The sequence below is a fragment of the Saccopteryx bilineata genome, chromosome 4 (genome assembly GCF_036850765.1).
Source record: "Saccopteryx bilineata isolate mSacBil1 chromosome 4, mSacBil1_pri_phased_curated, whole genome shotgun sequence".
Classification (NCBI taxonomy): Eukaryota; Metazoa; Chordata; class Mammalia; order Chiroptera; family Emballonuridae; genus Saccopteryx; species Saccopteryx bilineata.
Genome location: NC_089493.1, coordinates 52290775 through 52314351, shown reverse-complemented (window position 1 = coordinate 52314351; position 23577 = coordinate 52290775). Strand labels below are relative to the sequence as shown.

Here is a 23577-nt window from a genome sequence, read left to right as displayed (position 1 = left end):
TGAAGCTACAAATACTAGATCTACAAGAAGGAACTTCAGTGCATTCAAGGGGCTCTGGAAATGGGGCTTACAAGCCCTTGAGCTGCTTCTTTGTACTTTCTAAATATCTTTCCACAATAGATGGTAAATCAGCTTGCAGCAGTAATTTAGACAAAACAAGTAAAAGGAGTACATCTTCATCCTTAGTGCCTACAAGAAAGCGGTAGGTGTGTTCAAATTTCAATCTGTGAGCCCTGAAGGCTTTACATGACAATTTGTGCGGAGTACAAATGACCAGATGTGTCTGCCAGACTGTGATGCCCATCAGTGAAAAGATGCAAATTCTGATCTTTTGAATACTTGGCTCAGTGGGAATACTCTAAAGCAATCGATAACATAGGCTGGATCAATGTGTAAGTCCATTTAGAGTAACAGAGAAAGGTAACCATTTCAAAACGCCTTTAGCAACCCAGTCTGCAGATTGTTATTGGTATGACTATTGGTGAAACAGGTGTTGGGTTCATAAATTTGCATTGACAAAATGTGTTTCTTGTGGCAGCAGCCCATACTATAATTGGTGCCATCTGTATTTATCTGTTGAAGTTTAATTTCTAATATGAATTCAGAGAATCTTGTGCTGTTTAATTTCATAATGCCCATTTTATTATGAGGGTATTTGACATTGAAGAGATATTCGTCAATTCAAAGGGAAGTACAAATTGAAGGAAAATATTAAAGTATTAACATATGTCGCTTTTTCTTCATGGATCATTTTTATTTCTGACAACATAAAACAAAATCAAGGCCCCACACATACAGAACCGCTTCTTCAGAGCCGTTAGAGGGGAAGGTCCAGCTAGAATGGAAAACCAGCAGACCCTGTCAACATTTACAATCTCTTTTGAAGGACACAGTTCTCACTAGAACCTCTCTTTGCTGAAGGTGTTCTGTTTTCTTACCTTTTAACGATTAGAAGAAGTTAGAATTTGGCACAAAATTCCTACTGTCCCTGACTCAACTACTTTACCATCTGAGAAAGCAGAAGCTATTTGTGTTGCAGTTTTAGCTTGGATTTGTTTCTAATGAGAAAAGGGGAAATAGACAATTGTATAAAAGCTTAGTTTTTCAAAATCTAGAAGACAATAATGGAACATTCTAATAAAGACTATCTAGAACCATGAAGACAATCCTTTTTCAATGAACACCATAAAATTAATCTTACTGTCTCTAGCAATTCAAGCAGATTTCATATCTTTAAAATAAATGTTTTAGGTGGACTATGTATATATTCTTTTAATATTTAATATTTTTTGCACATTGTACAGGTTCATGATGACCTTTATCAATTAAGGGAGAAATTAGCAAAATTCCCACTTGAGGAAAGAGGAGAGACTCTAGACATTCAGAATCTTGAAACAGCAATCAAAAGGACTGAAATGGGGTTAAGAGTAAGTAGAACTTTAGATATTAAATAAAATACCAGAAGGAGACAAAGATTCCACTAGAAGAAAAGAATTGTGGTTCTAATAAGACTGTGTAATCCTGTAACAACGGCGAATTTAGGGTGACCATCAGCTTTTTTTTTTTTTTTTTTTTGTATTTTTCTGAAGCTGGAAACGGGGATAGACAGTCAGACAGACTCCCGCATGTGCCCGACCGGGATCCACCCAGCACGCCCACCAGGGGACGACGCTCTGCCCACCAAGGGGCGATGCTCTGCCCCTCTGGGACGTCGCTCTGTCGTGACCAGAGCCACTCTAGCGCCTGGGGCAGAGGCTGAGGAGCCATCCCCAGCGCCCGGGCCATCTTTGCTCCAATGGAGCCTCGCTGCGGGAGGGGAAGAGAGAGACAGAGAGGAAGGAGAGGGGGAGGGGTGGAGAAGCAGATGGGCGCCTCTCCTGTGTGCCCTAGCCGGGAATCGAACCCGGGACTCCTGCACGCCAGGCCGACGCTCTACCACTGAGCCAACCGGCCAGGGCCACCATCAGCTTTTTTTGTTCCTTTTTAAAAATTATAATGATGATTAACTGTTTCACATCCTGTCACATCACACAAAGAATTTAAAATATTGATGATGTAAGATTATGCAGAGATAACTTCTAAAATGTGGTTCGATAAAAGAGAATTTAACAAATAACCACTATTAGTCCAATAATATGCCTGACCAAAAAGGATACATACCAATACATCAAAGAGAGAGTTTCTTTTTTCTTTTTCTTTTTTTTCTACAGAGAGAGAGTTAGACAGGGACAGACAGACAGGAACAGAGAGATGAGAAGCATCAATCATTAGTTTCTCATTGCGCATTGCGACACCTTAGTTGTTCATTGATTGCTTTCTCATATGTGCCTTGACCGCGGGCCTTCAGCAGACCGAGTAACCCCTTGCTGGAGCCAGCGACCTTGAGTCCAAGCTGGTGAGTTTTGCTCAAACTAGATGAGCCCACGCTCAAGCTGGCGACCTCTAGGTCTTGAACCTGGGTCCTTCCGCATCCCAGTCCGACGCTCTATCCACTGCGCCACCGCCTGGTCAGGCAAAGAGAGAGTTTCTATCAGATCACTGGGATTCTAAAAAAAATAAGTTTGACGATTTTTCCCAAATAGCTTTCATATTTTGAGAATAGTTGTTTTATAATATTGTTACCCAATGGGTAAAACCAAAGAAATACACCAGTTTTGGAACAGAGAAATAAAATAAATCAGGACTTTGTTATTATACACCAGCAATTTCCAACCTTTCCATCCACGGCACACATAAAGTAATGACTAAAATCCTGAGGCACACCAAAGAATACATTCTTTGTTGATCTGACAAAAAAAATATATTGTTTTGATTCATTCACAAAGGACAGCTATTGTTGTATTGGCTGTTGTCATTTTTTTATTTGATATTTTAAGGGAAAAGAGGTGAGTGCTCCTGACTAAATAGTCAAGTATTGCATGTTTTAAAAATTCTTGTGGCACACCGGTTGAAAATAACTGTTATAGACAGTTCTAAGTAAGGGGAGGGAAGAATCCAGTCTTCAGAAAAGAATAATATTCATTTATAAAACAAGGATGTGTATCCAAAGGAAACAAAAACACTAACTCAAAAAGCTATCTGGCCCTGGCCAGTTGGCTCAGTGGTAGAGTGTCGGCCTGGCGTGCAGGAGTCCCGGGTTCGATTCCTGGCCAGGGCACACAGGAGAAGTGCCCATCTGCTTCTCCACCCCTCCCCCTCTCCTTCCTCTCTGTCTCTTTCTTCCCCTCCCGCAGCCAAGGTTCCACTGGAGCAAAAGTTGGCCCGGGCACTGGGGACGGCTCTGTGGCCTCTGCCTCAGGTGCTAGAATGGCTCTAGTCGCAACAGAGCAACGCCCCAGATGGGCAGAGCATCGCCCCCTGGTGGGCATGCCAGGTGGATCCCGGTCGGGCATATGCGGGAGTCTGTCTGACTGCCTACCCGTTTCCAACTTCAGAAAAATACAAAAAAAAAAGCTATCTGCACCCCCATATTTATTGTAATATTATTTACAACAGCCAAACACATAGTAGCAACCTAAGTATTCATCAATAGATGAATAGATGCAGGAAAAGGTATATAACTACATACATGCAATGGAATATTATTCAGTTATAAAAAAGAAGTTTTGCTATTTGAGACAACATGGATAGACCTCAAGGACATTATGCTAAATAAAATAAGCCAGACAAAAAACACACAAATACTGTATAATATAACTTATATGTTGACTCTAACTGCCTACCTCACCCTCCAAAAAACATCTGAGCTCATAGATACAGAAAACAGATTGGTGGTTGTCAGAGGTGGGGGTAGGTGAAATGGGTAAAGGTGGTCAAAACACAAATTCCAGCCTGACCTGCGGTGGTGCAGTGGGTAAAGCATCAACCTGGGATGCTGGGGTTGCCGGTTTAAAACCCCAGGCTTCCCAGGTCAAGGCACATATGGGAGTTGATGCTTTCCCTCCCTTCTCTCTCTCTGTCTCTCTCTGTACCCTCTCTAAAATAAATAAATAAAATCTAAAATAAATAAATTTAAAAAAGAATTCTTTAAAAAACAAACAAACACAAATTCCAGTTAGAAAAAAATAAGTCCTAGGGATGTAGTATACAGCAACATGAGTATAGTTTAAAATGCTGCACTATATTTAAAAGTTGCTAAGAGACTAGATCTCAAAAAGTTTTTTTACTTGTTTTGTTTTGTTTTAGGGAGAGAGAGAGACAGACAGACAGACAGGGACAGACACAGATAGACAGGAAAGGAGAGAGATGAGAAGCATCAACTTGTAGTTGCAGCATCTTAGTTGTTCCTTGATTGCTTTCTCATATGTGCCTTGACCAGGGGGACTCCAGCCAAGCCAGTGACCCCTTGCTCAAGCCAGCAAACTTGGGCTCAAGCTGGTGAACCCATGCTCAAGCTGGCAACCCCCAGGTTTTGAACCTGGGTCCTCAGGGTCCCAGGCTGATGCTCTATCTGCTGTGCCACCACCTGGTCAGGCTTAAAAAGATCTTAAAAGAAAAAGTTTTTTGTAACTAGACTTATTGTGGTGATCATTTCACAATATATAAAATATTGAATCATTATGTTGTACCCCTGACAATAATATCTCATTTTTAAAAAAACTAAAGCTAAAATAAAACAAAACAAGGATGTATTAGCACATAGATCCAAATAAGTACCAACTCCATCTTCTAGACCTCTGTCAGTATCTTTGCTCTTGCCTCACACTTCCACTCTACCGTAGATCAGCTTCATCACTCAGCTCCTGAGGCTGTGACAGATGTGATTGGTTTTGTAGTCTCATCAAACTAGCACACTATTGTCCTATATTACCTCATGGTGAGAGGGTTGGACCCAGCTGGAGTCTTTGGGTTGGCCATTTTAAATAATCTGTTACCTCAAGGCCAACTTCTTTCCTCAATGTTGCTTGAAGTCCCTGTAAGAGAAAGACATGACTCTATATCAGTCTGTATCGTCAAGTATATTTACCTGACTGAGCGGTTTATCAACTATTGTGCATATAGATTCCTTTGCAAAGAGTGCTACAGGTCACTCAAGCTCTGAGTCTCAATTGTTTACTATGCTTTCTGGGATAAAGTAATTAGGTCCTGAGATGCCTAATTATACCTTAGGCATGTAATAAACAAATAGCATGTTGTGTCTTTTGGTTTAATTACACAATTCAGAGTGTTAACCTAATGAAATGAAGTTAAATTAGCTGATTATCTTAAGTACACTATAATGACCTAAACTTTAACTTTTCTGTAACAGATTCACATAGAGAAGTATTTAAATGTTGTAAACCATCATGTGTTAACAACACCTGTTGAAGATGATAAATTATATACTCCTCATACTTCCAAATGGTAAGTAAAATAGACATTTTAGGATCCAAAATAAGTACAAAAAATAACTTCTCACTCAGGTAAGATGACTAAAGACAAAATTTTATTGGCTTTGTTTATATCCATTCTACTAATTTCAGTAGCATAAAAAGTTAATGGAAAAGATTATATTTTGCAGATATTTTATAAAAGATGTTTATTATATACAAAAGAAAGTTAATTGCACAATTTGGACTTTACTAAATTTATTCTGCTTTACTTTTATTAAGTTCTAATGCTTGACACCATAAGAGTTATCTCAGCGAGCCTATTTTGGTGCTATTATTTATTTATTTATTTACTTACTTACTTATTTTAGTAAAATGTACTCAAAATTCAACTCCTAAAGGATAATATAAATTAATTTTAATATAAATTAATTTTAATATAATCAATTTTAATATAAATCAATTTTATGCTAATCAGATTGCATGGCTCTTTCTTTACAGTTTTTACCATTTTTGCTTTACTGTAAAGATGATTTTTGTATTTGAGATAAAAATAAATAAAATAAAACTTGCTTGAAATATTCATTATGTAATATATCCTAAGAGATGATTTATTAAAATTAGAATTGTGTTAAGGAGAAATGACCTTGCCTCACCTTGGCCCTTTTTATACTTGGGCCTCCTGAATTTCAATGTTTGTAGATTAAGGTTTTGTATTCAGCTTAAAAACTCTGTGGCCTGCCTGACCAGGCAGTGGCACAGTGGATAGAGCGTCGGACTGGGATGCCGAGGACCCTGAGGTCGCCAGCTTGAGCGCGGGCTTATCTGGTTTGAGCAAAAAGCTCACCAGCTTGGACCCAAGGTCGCTGGCTTGAGCAAGGGGTTACTCAGTCTGCTGAAGGCCCGTGGTCAAGGCACATATGAGATAGCAATCAATGAACTAAGGTGTCGCAATGCGCAATGAGAAACTAATGATTGATGCTTCTCATCTCTCCATTCCTGTCTATCCCTCTCTCTGACTCTCTCTCTGTCTTTGTAAAAAAACAAAACAAAACAAAACAAAAAAACCAACAACTCTGTGGTCTGTATTTGCTATACACAGCAAGTCCTCACTTAAGGTGTATAGGTTCTTGGAAACTTCCACTTTAAGTGAAACAAAGACATGCAACGAAACCAATTTTACCATAGGCTCATTGATATAAAGAAGAGTTACATTCCTATACCTATTTTTGGTCACAAAAGCATCACCAAACTTCTAAATAAAGATACAAACACTCCTAATATTGAACATTAAAATAAATGTGAACTATATATTCATTTACAGAAGATTAATAACAACAAGTAAGATAATTATTGTCCTATCTGTTCCTTCCAGCTCAGGGGTGCGGGTGGCCAGAGCCTGTCCTGGGAACTCAAGAGTTCTAGGCAGGACCCAGCCTGTACAGGACACCCTTCCATCACTCACACCCACCACACGCAGACGGGGACAATTTAGACAAGCCAGTTCACCGAATGTGCATGTTTGGAACATGGGAGGAAACCGGGGAACCTGGAGAACACCCAGGTGACATGGGGAAAACATGCTAATTCCACAGACAGCGGCCCTGGCTGGAAATTGCCTTTTCCCCTTCTCTTCAACATTATAATGAAACAATGTTGAACAAAATGGCATTATTTGAGGACCTGCTGCATCAAGCTTAAGTGAATAATATCAGTGAGGTCAAATTTCAGAAATAGTGTACAAAGAATTGTGGATATCTGCAGACATCGTCAAGTCCCAGCACTCCGTAGTGGGAGGCAGAACCCTGGGTAACCTCCCTTTCCCCCACGTGAAGGTAGGACCACTGACATCCATCATCTGGGCAGAGACAACGCTTCCCTCGTCAGTCTAGTTTTTAGCCATTTACATCTTTGATTTTTAAATTTGGAAATAAAAATATGACCTGCAAGTAAATTAATATGCACAATCTTTTAAAACAAGAAAACTGTAGGGAAAATAATAAAAGGGATTCTTGGAGAAGAAAATATTGGAGGTTACTTTACCAATTTATATAGACTTTTAGTGTTCAATCAAGAGGACCCATCAGGGCAAAGTGGGAGGCCTAAAGAGGTAGCAGCCAGGAGGTCCGGAGAGGTGGAGAAAGTGTGTGGCCAAAAGTTGGAGCATGCCAACAGCAAATAAGAAAGCCTCAGGATGGAGGGGTTGGGGGCAGTGAACAGAAGAGAATCTTCACAAACTCGAATGCCAGTTCTCCCATCCCCAGCTTTCTCTTTGTCCTCTCATCCTGACAAAGAACGAAGGAGCTGGGTTTTTTGTTTGTTTGTTTGTTTTTGTTTATTTATTTATTTATTTTGTATTTTTCTGAAGCTGGAAACGGGGAGGCAGTCAGACAGACTCCCGCATGCGCCCGACCGGGATCCACCCGGCACGCCCACCAGGGGGCAATGCTCTGCCCATCAGGGGCGTTGCTCTGTTGCGACCAGAACCACTCTAGCACCTGGGGCAGAGGCCAAGGAGCCATCCCCAGCGCGCCCGGGCCATCTTTTGCTCCAATGGAGCCTCAGCTGTGGGAGGGGAAGAGAGAGATAGAGAAAAAGGAGAGGGGGAGGGGTGGAGAAGCAGATGGGCGCCTCTCCTGTGTGCCCTGGCCAGGAATCAAACCCGGGACTTCCGCATGCCAGGCCGATGCTCTACCACTGAGCCAACCGGCCAGGGCCAGGAGCTGGGTTTTTGATTTGAAGGTTTTAAGAGCTGAAAAGAGCAAACTAGTTAGCAACTGCCGCAGTCAGAAAGGTTCTGGCAAAACCCTTTTCTTGTACATTGATTTCCTCTTGATTATGAGTGTCCTTGGCCTTTATTAGGGTCTGCTCAAACTGTCTGATGGAGTAGTAGAGGCCAAAAGTTCAGGGCAGCAACTCCTTCTGAGAGGGGTGGCATAGAATAAGGACTGTAGATCTCTGCTACTCCTTTGACAGCAGGGCACACATTTCCTATGAATAATGAGAATCAACACTGTTCAGATATGTGCACTTTATTCTGTCTATGGAAATCCAGGAAATCGGGAGAGTTCATTCCAAATGACTACTACCCATGTGTATATCTTTAACGATGACTTATAACAGGCCTAAATTAATTACCATTCTCATTATCATCATCATGAATTTAGTCATTTTCAATATTTTTATAACATTGACAGTTTGCAAAGGACTTTTAAAAAACCTGTGAGATAGATATTTGCCCTCTCCTTTCAGGGATGTGAAAACTGAGACTCCTACCAGCCCCAGGTTACAGGTGGTCGATGGTGAGACTCAGATTCAAGTTCAGTCAAATGTCTGCAATCTACTACCTTCTCCTACATCAGAGCTGCCTGAAAGACAGGAAGCCTAATTTTCACAGGAAACAATTTTTTCCTTTTAGAAAGTATTGCTCAAGGGAAAATATGGTAGTTTTGTCTAGTAGAAACAAAAACCAGTAGGCTCACAAAGTGATAATAGTGGATGCCAGCAAATGCAATATTTTCCTAGCAGTCATTCAGAAAACAACGATAAGGACATTATCAGAAGTGGCGTATTTTCTCAGAAAAGCTCAAAATGCTTTCATGTTGTTTCCAAAATAGGTTACACTATTATCCCCACTTTGCCAATGATCCTTCTTCTATGTCAAAGTATGGTTCTTCCTCTTATCATTACTGGCTTTCACAGATTTTTATCGCTTGTGATATCTGCTCACACTGTTCTTAACGACCATGCTTTGCTTATTGACACTAGGAGGGTGACTACCATCTGTACCAATACTCTCAGAACTGCACAGACATCTTTGTTTTACATTCTGTTGTGCTAGTGTTTGAGGAAGACAAGACAAGAGCAAAGCAGATAAATAATAGTGAAAAACAACGAGGGATAAAAAAGGTTTCTGTAAAATGGTGAGAGTAGATTAGAAGATACATTTTTGCTCAGTGATCGAAGTACCTTGTAGCCCATCTCTTCTGGGTTATTACAAAGCAGTCCACAAATCCTGCTTAGAGAGCCTGACCAGGCGGTGGCGCAGTGGATAGAGCATTGAACTGGGATACCGAGGACCCAGGTTCGAGACCCCGAGGTCACCAGCTTGAGCGCGGGCTCATCTGGTTTGAGCAAAAAGCTCACCAGCTTGGACCCAGGGTCACTGGCTCAAGCAAGGGGTTACTCCGTCTGCTGAAGGCCTACGGTCAAAGCACATGTGAGAGCGCAATCAATGAACAACTAAGGTGCCGCAATGTGGAACGAAAAACTAATGATTGATACTTCTCATCTCTCCATTCCTGTCTCTCTGTCCCTGTCTATCCCTCTCTCTGTCTCTGTAAGAAAAAGAAAAAATCCTGCTTAGAGAGAATATAAATACATGCTTGTCAGCGAGAGAGATGTAGAACGGCAACAACATGTTAACATTGGTAATCTAGGTGAAGAGTTTTTGGGTGCTCACTATTTTTTCAATTTTTCTATGGATTTGAATTTTTTTTTAAACCAAAAATAAGCCCTGGCCAGTTGGCTCAGTGGTAGAGCGTCGGCCTGGCATGTGGATGTCTGGGGTTTGATTCCCGTTTAGGGCACACAGGAGAAGCAACCATCTACTTCTCCACCCCAAATTCTCTCTCTCTCTCTCTTTTTCTCTCCCACAGCCATGGCTTGATTGGTTGCAGCGCATCACCCCAGGCACTGAGAATGGCTCCATGGAGCCTTCGCCTAAGGTGCTAAAAATAGCTCAGTGTCAAGTATGGCCCCAGAGGGGCAGAGCATTGGCCCCAGTCAGGGGTTGCCAGGTGGATCCCGGTCGGGACACATGTGGGAGTCTGTCTCTCTATCTCCCCTCCTCCCACTTGGAAAAGGAAGAATAAATAAATAAAGTTTTAAAAAGTATCATAAAAGTATATATGTGAAGAATATTAAAAATATTTAGTCTCATTGGTAAACCAGGGAAATCCAAATTATATATTAGTACTTTTTCTTTACAACTTAGCAAAACAGATAACCTAAACCACCCTAATACTCATTGCTCATGAGGAAGCAGCAGGATGGGCATACTTTTATATTCCTGGTAGGGGTATAAAGTTCTTAAAGGCAATTTTTCAAAATATGTGAGAGAATTTTAAATTAAGTTATTTTTTTAATTTAGTAGTTGTATGTCTAGGAAGTTATCCTAGGAAATAAGGAGCAATATTCAGGAATCTCTGTATAAGTTTATTCATTTCAGTGTTAGATCTAGTACCAATAAATTTGAAAATGCCTTAAATGTTAATAGTAAAATAATGATGAAATCCATAACATATGTGTATGATATATCTACAAAAATGAATAGCATCCAAGAAGTTTTAATGACATGGAAAAGCTCTCACAGTATATGTTGAAGGGGCAGTAAACAATATTGTATTTCCATGCAAATTCATTATAAATACATAATCCACAGAGGTAAAAGTCTTCATAAGAAATACAATAAGAGAATCTCACTTGTAGGAAGATGGTGTAGACATACCCTATTCCTTCTAAGTATAACTAAAAACCCTGACATTGCCCTGGCCAGTTGGCTCAGCGGTAGAGCGTCGGCCTAGCGTGCGGAGGACCCGGGTTCGATTCCTGGCCAGGGCACACAGGAGAAGCGCCCATTTGCTTCTCCACCCCTCCGCCGCGCTTTCCTCTCTGTCTCTCTCTTCCCCTCCCGCAGCCAAGGCTCCATTGGAGCAAAGATGGCCCGGGCGCTGGGGATGGCTCTGTGGCCTCTGCCCCAGGCCTAAAGTGGCTCTGGTCGCAACATGGCGACGCCCAGGATGGGCAGAGCGTCGCCCCTGGTGGGCGTGCCGGGTGGATCCCGGTCGGGCGCATGCGGGAGTCTGTCTGACTGTCTCTCCCTGTTTCCAGCTTCAGAAAAATGAAAAACAAAACAAAACAAAACAAAAAAAACACCCTGACATTATATAGAAAACAAACTTAAGAAGGCCTAGAAAGATGGAGAGCAGGTAGGCCAGTTAGGGGCCTTGGGACACAAGGAAGAACATTGCAGTTCCTGGGTTTTCTTTTTGCTTCCTATATCCCATAAGTCACCTGCATCATCTTCCTTTTCTCTGAAGAATTTCTTTTAACATTTCTTGCAAGACAGACCTCAGTTTTGGTTTGTCTGAGGACATCATTATTTCCCCCTCACTTTTGATGGATAATTTCACTGGATCAGAATTATAGGTTAGCGGGTTTTTTCTTTCCACACTTCAAATATTTTCCCTCCAGTCTCCTGTTGCTTGTATGGTTTATGAAACGAAGTTCAATATGATTCTTATCCTTGCTCTTCCATAGTTAAGTTGTTTTTTTCTGTCCTCTTTCAAGATTTTCTCTTTGTCTTTGATTGCATAGTTTGAATATGTCTAAGTTTAGTGTTTGTTTGTTTGTTTGTTTTGGCATTTATCCTGGTCTTTTCTGAGTTTCCTGGATCTGTGGTTTAGGGTCTATCATTAATTTTGAAAAATTTTCAGCCATTATTACTCAAATATTTCTTCTGATCCTTTCTTCTTTTTCTGGTATTTCTCACTATCTGTATGTGATATCATTTATAATTGTCCCACAGTTCCCGGATATTCTATTCTGTTTGCTCAGTCTTCTTTTCTCATTGCAGGTCAGTTTTGGAGTTTATATGAACATTTCTTCAAGCTATTGATTCTTTCTTTGATTGTGTCCACTCTATTGATAAGTTTGTCAAAAGCAGTCTATTTCTTAGAGTGCTTTTGATTTCTAGAATTTCCTTTTGATTCTTTCTTAGAGTTTTCATTCTCTCTGCTTATATTACCCACCTGTTCTTGCATGTTGTTCCCTTTTTCCTTTGGAGCCCATAGCATATTAACCTTATTTTATTTTATTTGAGTTTTTTGGCAAGAGTCAGAGACAGAGACAGAGACAGATAGGGACAGACAGGCAGGAAGGGAGAGAGATGAGAAGCATCAACTCATAGTTGTGGCACCTTAGTTGTTCATTGATTACTTTTTCATATGTGCCTTCACTAGGGGGTTATGGCCAAGCCAGTGACCCCTTCCTCAAGCCAGTAACCTTTGGGCTCAAGCCAGCAACTATGGGGTCATGTCTATGATCCCACGCTCAAACCAGCAACCCCACCCTCAAGCTGGTGACCTTGGGGTTTTGTACCTGGGTCCTCTGCAACCCAGGCCAATGTTCTATCTGCTGTGCCACCTCCTGGTCAGGCTAATTTTTTAAAAATTTTATATGAAGTTTATTTATGCATCTGCAAACAGATGGGCTGAGACCCTAGTGGCATCCGCCTGGTCAGGGTTAATCTTGTTATTTTAAATTTCCTGTTCTGATCATTGCAAAATCTGTTATATCTGAATCTGAATCTGAGGCTTGCCTTTTCTCTTCAGACTTTTCTTTTTTCTTGCCTTTTAGCATGCCTGGTCATTTTTTGTTGGTGTATTGGTAATAGGAACTGAGGTAAGTAGGCCTTCGTCTGGTCAGTTATGCTGTGTTTCCTGTCTGCTGTAAACTGTAGGTGTCTGAGTCTTCCATCTCCTCCACTGTCTGTTTTGTCTTTCCTGTTGCCTTTGGATTTCCCTAGAGATTCCTTTCTAAATAGAATCTGAGCCTTGTAGTTTTTCATCTGTAGTCCTCTATAATACAGAGGCTGTATAGATACGGTGTGTGTTGGAGGAAGCACTTGATAATACTATGATTAGGCCTCTGTCTTTTCATGGGTCTATGTTCCTGGATTATACCCTCACAAGTTTTCTCAGCATTTTACCCTTTAGGTGAGACAGGAAGACCAGAGGGGGCTGGATTAGCTAACTGCCTTTCTTGACTTCATTACAGAGAACAGAACAAAAAACAGAACTCTCTGGAAATATTCTGAAATGATTTCTTTTCCCTTCTTCCTGCTGGTAACAGGCGGAGATTTTTCTGATTTTCACCATGAGAACATGGTGGGGCTCCTGGAGGTAAAACTCATGAAAGTGTGTCCCCCCCCCACCCCAAGACTTGACCCCCTGCAGTTTTTAACTCAAGCTAATTCACAAAGCCTGAGTCATCAATTGGAATTTAAGTGCTCTTGCCAGTACAGGCTGCAGCGGCAAGCTTCGACTGTTGGTTTTAACCCGCCTCTCTCTCCAGTGTTCAGGGCAGCAGTTCTCCTTGTGATCTAAATTCTCTGATGGATCCAAGAAGAGTTGTTTTTAGGTTTGTTCACTTTTGTTTCTTATTGTAAGGTTGGGAGTGACAACATCCAAGCTCTTTATATATTGGGGTGAAACCAGAAGTCTATAAAATGCCTTCTAATGCTGATTTTACAAAAGTAGATATCACAGTAGAATCAAAAGATTGAGTCATTGGTGGTCGAGTTCTATTGATCTTAACTATGTTAACCATTTTAAAGAACTGCTTTCAAATTAAACTCTTTAAGGGATAAATAATACTCATTCTTATAACTTTATATTGTTTTACATTGCTCTTCCATGGAACTGCCTACTGCTTAATAAGGAGAATCTTTAACCACCTTTGATCATTACATCTTTGCAATTATATATAATAGTAGAGGTATAAAGAATGTATAAACTGCTTTGGGGGACCAGCATTTTAAATATATTTAACAGTGCTACCCTGTGACTTGATTTTATTAAACAAAGTACAACATATTATATTTTTAAATTTATTTTATTGATTGATTTTATAGAAAGAGGAAGGGAGAGAGGGGGAAGAAAAGGGAGAGAAAAATATTGATTTGTTGTACCACTTATCCATGTATTCATTGGTTGATTCTTGTATGTGCCCTGATCAGGGATCAAACCCACAAAACTTGGTGTATCTGGATGACACTCTTAACCAACTGAGCTGCCTGACCAGGGCACGTACTATATTTTTTTTCACCAAGAACTATTTTATAGTGCAGCAATTCTGTCAATTTTGTGTCATACAAATTCAGCCAGAGATAGAACTATCTATTCATGCTATAATGGTCTTTATCAGAAGTTCATATGCCCAATAAACAACTGCTATTTTATAGTGGTAAAAATGCTAAAGATTGGTCTAATTCAGGGGTCCCCAAACTTTTTACACAGGGGGCCAGTTCACTGTCCCTCAGACTGTTGGAGGGCCGGACTATAAAAAAAACTATGAACAAATTCCTATGCACACTGCACATATCTTATTTTAAAGTAAAAAAAACAAAACAGGAACAAATACAATATTTAAAATAAAGAACAAGTAAATTTAAATCAACAAACTGACGAGTTTTTCAATGGGAACTATGCTCCTCTCACTGACCACCAATGAAAGAAGTGCTCCTTCTGGAAGTGCGGTGGGGGTAGAATAAATGGCCTCAGGGGGCCGCATGCGGCCTGCGGGCCGTAGTTTGGGGACCCCTGGTCTAATTTATTGTAATTATCAACAGACTATTTCCTATAAAGTCTAATTTAACTAGGATGCATTGTTTTTAAATTATAATTTATGAAACTTTTAAGATTGAAAATTTGATTTTAAAATTTTTTCCCTTAGGTTGCTTCCATCTGTAATTGATCAGAAATCATTTATTTTCCCTTTGGAATCTGAGGGTCAACTTTGGCAACCCCAAAGGCAGCTCAGTACATTTCCACATGCCTTTCCAAGAATAAAGGTAGGAATAAAGAAACCCATAGAAACAAAGTGTAAATCAGTGGTTGCTAGAGGCTGAGAGGAAGGGACAATAGGGAATGACTCCAATGAGTATCAAGTTTGTTTGAGGATGATAAAAATGTTCTGGAACTAGATAGAGGCAATGGCTGCACAACTCGGTGAGTATGTAAAACACCATTGACTCATACTGTTCAAAAGGGAGAATTGAAGGTATATGAATTATATCTCAATAAAGCTGTTAGAAAAACATTTAAGAGTAAAGGTAGGAAATTTACTCTTTGTATCTAAATGAGAAAATATGTCATTGTTTGTTCAGGTATGTTTGTGGCGTGGTCAAATTCTCTGACAAGAGCTTTCCTCAGAAAGCAAAATAAATCAAAACAGAATGTCTTCAAATTTTGAAACAGAACCTTAGAAAGAACATTTCCAGGTGGCAAGGAATAGAGTTCAAGAGGTTTTTGATTTTTTTTCCTTGGAGTGCTCTTTCAGTTTGACTCCTGTTCCTTCCATGGCTCCTCAAAAGTAGTAATAGTTCACCTCTTTTGAGTACCAGGTCCTGTTGTCAGTGCTTTGGGAATACTAACTTGTTTAACCTTCAGAACAACCCTAGAAGGGGTGTTATTATTATCATCTTTATTTTATTGAAGAAATCAAGGTACAGAATGTTAAAGACATTGGCCAAGACAACACAGCTCATACCTGTCAGAGCCAGCCCTGTGTACACAGGAACATATAGACCCAGAGCTGTGCTCTTACCCACTGAGGTGCCCTTTTTAAAATAGCTTTATTGAGGCCCTAGCCAGTTGGCTCAGCGGTAGAGCGTCGGCCTGGCGTGCGGGGGACCGGGGTTCGATTCCCAGCCAGGGCACATAGGAGAAGCGCCCATTTGCTTCTCCACCTCCCCCTCCTTCCTCTCTGTCTCTCTCTTCCCCTCTCGCAGCCAAGGCTCTATTGGAGCAAAGATGGCCTGGGCGCTGGGGATGGCTCCTTGGCCCCTGCCCCAGGCGCTAGAGTGGCTCTGGTCGCGACAGAGCGACGCCCCGGAGGGGCAGAGCATCGCCCCCTGGTGGGCAGAGCATCGCCCCTGGTGGGCGTGCTGGGTGGATCCCAGTCGGGCGCACGCGGGAGTCTGTCTGACTGTCTCTCCCCGTTTCCAGCTTCAGAAAAATACAAAAAAAAAAAAATAGCTTTATTGAGATATAATTTATATACCATAAAATTCACCCTTTTAAAAAGTGTTTGATTCAGTGGCTTTGAGTAGATTCAGAGTTGTACAGCCAACACATGCTACCCTTTTACAACTGTTGATATTAGCCTATACTTTTCCTTCATCACACCTGCCACAATTTGTAATTAGATATTGAACTGTATGGTTCCTTTTTTTTTTTTTTTTTTAACGTCTGTCTTTCCACTACCACTAGATTATAAGGAAGACAGGATCCATGTCAGCTTGATCATTGCTCTATAATTTCAGGGGACTCTCAATAAATGTTTGTTGAATAAATAAATGAAAACCACCACAGTGACTTCTAAGGGTATATTTATCCCCCCGTAAAATATTAGTCCAGGCTTCTCTGTGCTCCCAAAGCAGCCCGCTCCCACCTTTGTCATTGTATTTATTACAATGGGTTTGTTCAGCTACCCTGTGCCAAGGACTGCTAGAGGCACATGGGGAGGAGCAACTCGGACCAGCTCCCTGCTTTCATCATCACAAGAGTTTATATGCTAGTTGAGGGAGACAGCCCAGCAGTAAGAAAATATCAGATAATAATCAAGGCCTTGACAAAAAGGAAAGAGAAGTGATAAAGAAAGCTTAAACTTCTCATCTTCCTTACTATTAAGTATCTGCTTCAGTTAAATTTTTATTATTTTGCCAAGAATATCAGGAGGGCCACACTTGGAATATTTGAGATCTCTGGTTTATAAAGACAATAAAATTAAATATCTGAATTTAGGGCTGTTTTCAAATGTATAATTGCTTTATTATTCTGGGGTGGGGGGAACTATGGCCAGAAATTTACTTTCTCCAAAGCATTTTGAATCCTGGCAAATGATTATAAAAATAAGGAATCTTATGTGTTGAATGTAACTCCTGGTTCTTTGAAATGCTGTTATTATGGGCAAGCTTCATTTGTAAAGTGGCAAGGACTGTTTCCCATCCTGATTTTACCTCCAAGGCCTGAATCCCTATTGTTGTTTTATTTCTGATATCAGTGACATCTACTTAAAAATTCATAATGGCTGACACAAAAGCTAGCCCTAATTTTGCATTGTAAAGTCAATGACAAACAGTGCTGTTTTCTAAGTGGTTCCAGCAAGCCTACCACACCAACTCAAAAGCTTGTATTAGTAAGTAGTTGTGAAATCCAACAGGGATATTATCCCTTTAATTACCCACAGCCAACCTTTTAAACTAGGTAAACCGCAGTTGCTTCTTTTTTGTTTAATCTTATTTTTATTAATTTTAATGCAGTGACATTGATAAATCAGGGTACATATGTTCTGAGAAAACATCTCCAGATTATTTTGACCTTTGATTATGCTGCATACCCCTCACCCAAAGTCAAATTGTCTTCTGTCACCTTCTATCTGGTTTTCTTTGTGCCCCTCCCCTAACCCTACCCCCTCCCTCTCCTTTCATGCCCCATCCCCCCCTACACCCCAACCCCTGTTACCCCATTCTTGTCCATGTCTCTGAGTCTCATTTTTATGTCCCATCTATGTATGGGTTCATATAGTTCTTAGTTTTTTCTGATTTACTTATTTCACTCTGTATAATGTTATCAAGGTCCATCCATGTTATTGTAAATGATCCGATGTCATCATTTCTTATGGCTGAGTAGCATTCCATAGTATATATGTACCAAAGCTTTTTAATCCACTCGTCCTCTGACGGACACTTGGGCTGTTTCCAGATCTTCGCTATTGTGAACAATACTGCTATAAACATGAGGGTGCATTTCTCCTTCTGGAACCGTTCTATGGTGTTCTTGGGGTATATTCCTAAAAGTGGGATGGCTGGGTCAAAAGGCAGTTCGATTTTCAATTTTTTGAGGAATCTCCATACTGTTTTCCACAGAGGCTGCACCAGTCTGCATTCCCACCAGCAGTGTAGGAGGGTTCCCTTTTCTCCACATCCTCGCCAGCACTTATTCTGTGTTGTTTTGTTGATGAGCGCCATTCTGACCAGTGTGAGATGATTATCTCATTGTGGTTTTTTTTTTGTTGTTGTTGTTGTTTTGGGGTTTTTTCTTTTGTTTTTTTTGTATTTTTCTGAAGTTAGAAATGGGGAGGCAGTCAGACAGGCTCCCGCATGCGCCCGACCAGGATCCACCTGGCATGCCCACCAGGGGGCGATGCTCTGCCCATCTGGGGCGTTGCTCTGTTGCAACCAGAGCCATTCTAGTGCCTGAGGCAGAGGCCACAGAGCCGTCCCCAGCATCCAGGCCAATTTTTGCTCCAGTGGAGCCTTGGCTGCGGGAGGGGAAGAGAGAGACAGAGAGGAAGGAGAGGGGGAGGGGTGGAGAAGCAGATGGGTGCTTCTCCTGTGTGCCTTGGCGGGAATCGAACCCGGGACTCCCACACGCCAGGCCGATGCTCTACCACTGAGCCAACCGGCCAGGGCCTCATTGTGGTTTTAATTTGCATTTCTCTAATGATTAGTGATGTTGAGCATTTTTTCATATGCCTATTGGCCATCTGTATGTCCTCTTTGGAGAAGTGTCTATTCATTTCTTTTGCCCATTTTTTGATTGGACTGTTTGTCTTTCTGGTGTTGACATTTACAAGTTCTTTATAAATTTTGGTTATTAACCCCTTACCAGATGTACTGTCAAATATGTTCTCCCATTGTGTAGTTTGTCTTTTTATTCTGTTCTTATTGTCTTTGGCTGTGCAAAAGCTTTTTAGTTTGATATAGTCCCATTTGTTTATCCTGTCTTTTATTTCCCTTGCCCGTGGAGATAAATCAGCAAATATATCGCTGTGAGAGATGTCGGAGAGCTTACTGCCTATGTTTTCTTCTAAGATGCTTATGGTTTCACACCTTACATTTAAGTCTTTTATACATTTTGAGTTTATTTTTGTGAATGGTGTAAGTTGGTGGTCTAGTTTCATTTTTTTGCAGATTGCTGTCCAATTTTCCCAACACCATTTGTGGAAGAGGCTGTCTTTACTACATTGTATGCCCTTATGTCCTTTGTCAAATATCAGTTGTCCATAGAGCTGTGGGTTTATTTCTGGGTTCTCCGTTCTGTTCCATTGATCTATGTGCCTGTTCTTATGCCAGTACCAGGCTGTTTTGAGTACAATGGCCTTGTAGTATAGCTTGATATTAGGAAGTGTGATACCTCCCGCTTTATTCTTCTTTTTTAAGATTGCTGAGGCTATTCGTGTTCTCTTTTGGTTCCATATAAATTTTTGGAATATGTGATCTATATCTTTAAAGTATGTCATTGGTATTTTAATCGGTATTGCATTGAATTTATAAATTGCTTCAGGTAATATAGACATTTTAATGATGTTTATTCTTCCTAACCATGAGCACGGTATATGCTTCCACTTTTTTGTATTTTCCTTGATTTCTTTTATCAATGTTTTATAATTTTCCGAGTACAAGTCTTTAGTCTCCTTGGTTAAATTTACTCCTAGGTACTTTATTTTTTTGGTTGCATTAGTGAAGGGGATTGTTTCCTTAATTTCTCTTTCTGACTATTCATTGTTCGCACATAAAAATGCCTTTGATTTCTGAGTATTAATTTTATATCCTGCCACTTTGCTGAATTCATTTATTAGGTCCAGTTGTTTTTGACTGAGACTTTAGGGTTTTCTATATACAATATCATATCATCTGCAAATAATGATAGCTTTACTTCTTATTTTCCAACTTGAATGCCTTTTATTTCTTCTTCTTGTCTGATTGCTGTGGCTAGGACTTCCAGGACTATGTTGAATAAGAGTGGTGAAAGGGGGCACCTCTGCCTTGTTCCTGATCTTAAGGAGATTTTTTAAATTTTTGCCCAATGAGTATGATGTTGGCTGTGTGTTTGTCATAGATGGCTTTTATCATGTTGAGGTATGTTCCCTGTATTCCCACTTTGTTGAGAGTTTTGATCATGAACGGTGCTGGATTTTATCAAATGCTTTTTCTGCATCTATTGAAATTATCATGTGGTTTTTCTCCTTCCTTTTGTTTATGTGATGAATAACATTGATTGATTTGCGAATATTGTACCAGCCTTGCCTCCCCAGAATAAATCTCACTTGATCATGGTGTATGATTTTTCCATATATTGTTGGATTCAGTTTGCTAATATTTTGTTGAGGATTTTAGCATCTATATTCATCAGGGATATTGGCCTATAATTTTCTTTCTTGTGTTGTCTTTGCCTGGTTTTGGAATCAGAATTATGCTTGCCTCATAAAAGGAGCTTGGAAGTCTTCCTTCCTCTTGAATTTTTTTTTTTTTTATTTCTCTGAAGCTGGAAATGGGAAGAGACAGTCAGACAGACTCCCGCATGCGCCCGACCAGGATCCACCCGGCACGCCCACCAGGGGCGACGCTCTGCCCACCAGGGGGCGATGTTCTGCCCCTCTGGGGTGTCACGCTGCTGTGACCAGAGCCACTCTAGCACCTGGGGCAGAGGCCAAGAAGTCATCCCCAGCGCCCGGGCCATCTTTGCTCTAATGGAGCCTTGGCTGCGGGAGGGGAAGAGAGAGACAGAGAGGAAGGGAGGGTGGAGAAGCAAATGGGCGCTTCTCCTATGTGCCCTGGCTGGGAGTCGAACCCGGGTCCCCAACACGCCAGGCCGATGCTCTACCGCTGAGCCAACCGGCCAGGGCCCCTCTTGAATTTTTTGAAATAGCTTGAGAAGGATAGGAGTTAGTTCTTCTTTGAATATTTGGTAAAATTCACTTGTGAAGCCATCTGACCCAGGACTTTTCTTTGTTGGGAGTTTTTTATAACTGTTTGATCTCATTTGGTGTAATCGGTCTGTTTAGGTTTTCTGATTCTTCCAGATTGATTTTTGGAAGATTGTATGTTTCAACGAATTTGTCCATTTCATCTAGGTTGTCTAGTGTTTTGGCATACAGTTCTTCATAATATTTTCTTACAATATTTTGTATTTCTGTTGTGTCAGTTGTTATTTCTTCCCTCTCATTTCTAATTTTATTTATTTGAGTCCTCTCTCTCTTTTTCTTGATGAGTCTAGTTAAAGGTTCATCAATCTTGTTTACCGTTTCAAAGAGCCAGCTCCTAGTTTTATTGATCCTCTGTATTGTTTCTTTAGTCTCTATGTCATTTATTTCTGCTCTGATCTTTATTATTTCCTTCCTTCCACTACATTTGGGCTTTATTTGCTGTTCTTTTTCTAGTTCTTTTAGATGCAGGGTTAAGTTGTTTATTTGAGCTTTTTCTAGCTTCTTAAAGTGTGCCTGTAGTGCTATGAACTTCCCTCTCAGTACTGCTTTCCCTGTGTCCCCAAAATTTTGAGTTGTTGTATGCTCATTATCATTCGTTTCTAGAAATTTTTTTATTTCTTCTTTGATCTCATTCTTAATCCATTTGTTATTTAACAACCTGCTACTTAGTTTCCATGTGTTTGAGAATTTTTGAGCTTTTTTGTTGTGGTTGATTTCTAGTTTTATGCCATTGTGATCAGAGAAAGTGCTTGATACGATTTCAATCTTCTTAAATTTGTTGAGACCACTTTTGTGCCCTAACATGTGGTCTATCCTAGAGAATGTACTATGAGCACTTGAAAAGAATGTATATTCTGCTGCTTTAGTGTGAAAGGTTCTGAAGATATCTATTAAATCGAGTTGATCTAGTGTGTCCTTTAAGTCTGCTGTTTCTTTGTTAATTTTCTTTCTTGAGGATCTATCTAGTGATGTTAGTGGGTTATTAAAATCCCCTACTATTATAGTATTGCTGTTGATATCGCTCTTTATATCCATCAAAGTCTGCTTTATGTATTTAGATGCTCCTATATTAGGTGTGTTGCTATTTATAATAGTTACATCTTCCTGTTGGATTGCTCCCTTTATCATTATGTAGTGGCCTTTATCTCTTACTATATCCTTTGTTTTAAAGTCCATTTTGTCTGATATAAGTATTGCTGCCCCAGCTTTTTTTTCATTTCCATTTGTGTGAAATATTTTTTTCCATCCTTTTACCTTCAGCCTATGTACATTTTTTGTTTTAAGGTGTGTCTCTTGTAGACAGCATATGTACAGGTCCTGTTTTCTTATCCATGCAGCTACCCTATGTCTTTTGATTGGATAATTTAATCCATTTACATTTAAGGTTATTATTGATATGTAGTTGTTTATTGCCATTTTATTCTTTAAAGTTGTATTCCTCTTTTGCTATATTCTTTTCCCACTCTGATCTGTTTACACCATGCCCCTTAACATTTCCTGCAGCATTGGTTTGGTTGTAATGAATTCCTTGAGGTTTTTTTTTTTTGTCTGGGAAACTTCTTATTTCTCCTTCAACTTTACATGATAGCCTTGCTGGATAAAGTAGTCTTGGTTGTAGGTTCTTGTTCTGCATTACTTTGAATATTTCTTGCCATTCTCTTCTGGCCTCAAGTGTTTCTGTTGAGAAGTCTGATGTCATCCTTATGTTGGCTCCTTTGTAGGTGATAGTCTTTTTTTCTCTAGCAGCTTTTAATATTTTCTCTTTATCACTTAGCTTTGGTATTTTAATTATGATGTGTCTTGGTGTAGGTTTCTTTGGGCTTCTTTTTAATGGAGTTCTCTGTGTTTCTTGAACTTGTTAGAGTTTCTCCTGCATTAATTTAGGGAAGTTTTCAGCTATGATATGAGTAAACAAAGTCTCTATCCTTGTTCTTTCTTTTCTTCTTCAGGAACCCCTATAATGCAGATCTTATGTCTCTTCATGTTGTCACAGAGCTCTCTAAGAGTTTCCTCAGATTTTTTGAGTCTCTTTTCTTTTTTCTTCTCTGCTTTCATGCCTTCATTCCAGTTGTTCTCCAACTCGCTGATTCGATCCTCAGCTCTATCCAATCCTGTTTTTAATTCCTTCCATTGTGGTCTTCATTTCTGATATTGTATTTGTCATTTCTGACTGATTCTTTTTTAATATTTCAATATCCTTTTTTATACTTGCTATTTCTTTATTTAGGTGTTCGTAATGACCATCCATTGTTCTTCTAAGATCCCTAAACATCCTTACAACCATTATTTTGAACTCCGCACCTGGAAGTTTGGTTATTTCCATATCACTCAGATCATTTTCTGGAGGTTTCTCTTGTGGTTTCATTTGGATTGCACTTCTCTGTCTTCTCATTGTATCTGTGTATTTGGATGTTTTGTTTGTAGAGCTGGTTGAGTCTAGGCTTGGTGTTGTCTGTCTCCAGTTTTCAATTGTGTTATTTCTTGGGTTGGCATCAGCTATTATTTGTAATCCACTTTCGGATTTGGGCCGCTTTGAAGTCTTGGTTTGTTTGTTTTCTTAACAGGTGATTGTCTTGTTTGCTGATCTCATCAGGGGGCTTATTTGAAACTGTATCCAGGAATGCAGTGGGTGTGACCTGAGGCTTTGAAGTCCTCTTCTGCCAGTTGATCTCTCTGGGGGTGGGTTGCTTTCTCAGCTTCAGTAGGGGGAGGT

At 40.1% G+C, this 23577-nt stretch overlaps 1 protein-coding gene across 1 annotated transcript in view; it reads left to right on the top strand.

Annotated features, from left to right (window-relative positions):
- Positions 1-23577, top strand: part of LOC136335435 (IQ domain-containing protein H-like) — a 119389-nt gene that overhangs the window by 9678 nt on the left and 86134 nt on the right. The window contains exons 2-4 of the mRNA XM_066276682.1: positions 1305-1427; positions 5249-5343; positions 14826-14943. Coding sequence (XP_066132779.1) covers positions 1305-1427; positions 5249-5343; positions 14826-14943 — 336 coding nt within the window. The remainder of the gene's footprint in view (positions 1-1304; positions 1428-5248; positions 5344-14825; positions 14944-23577) is intronic.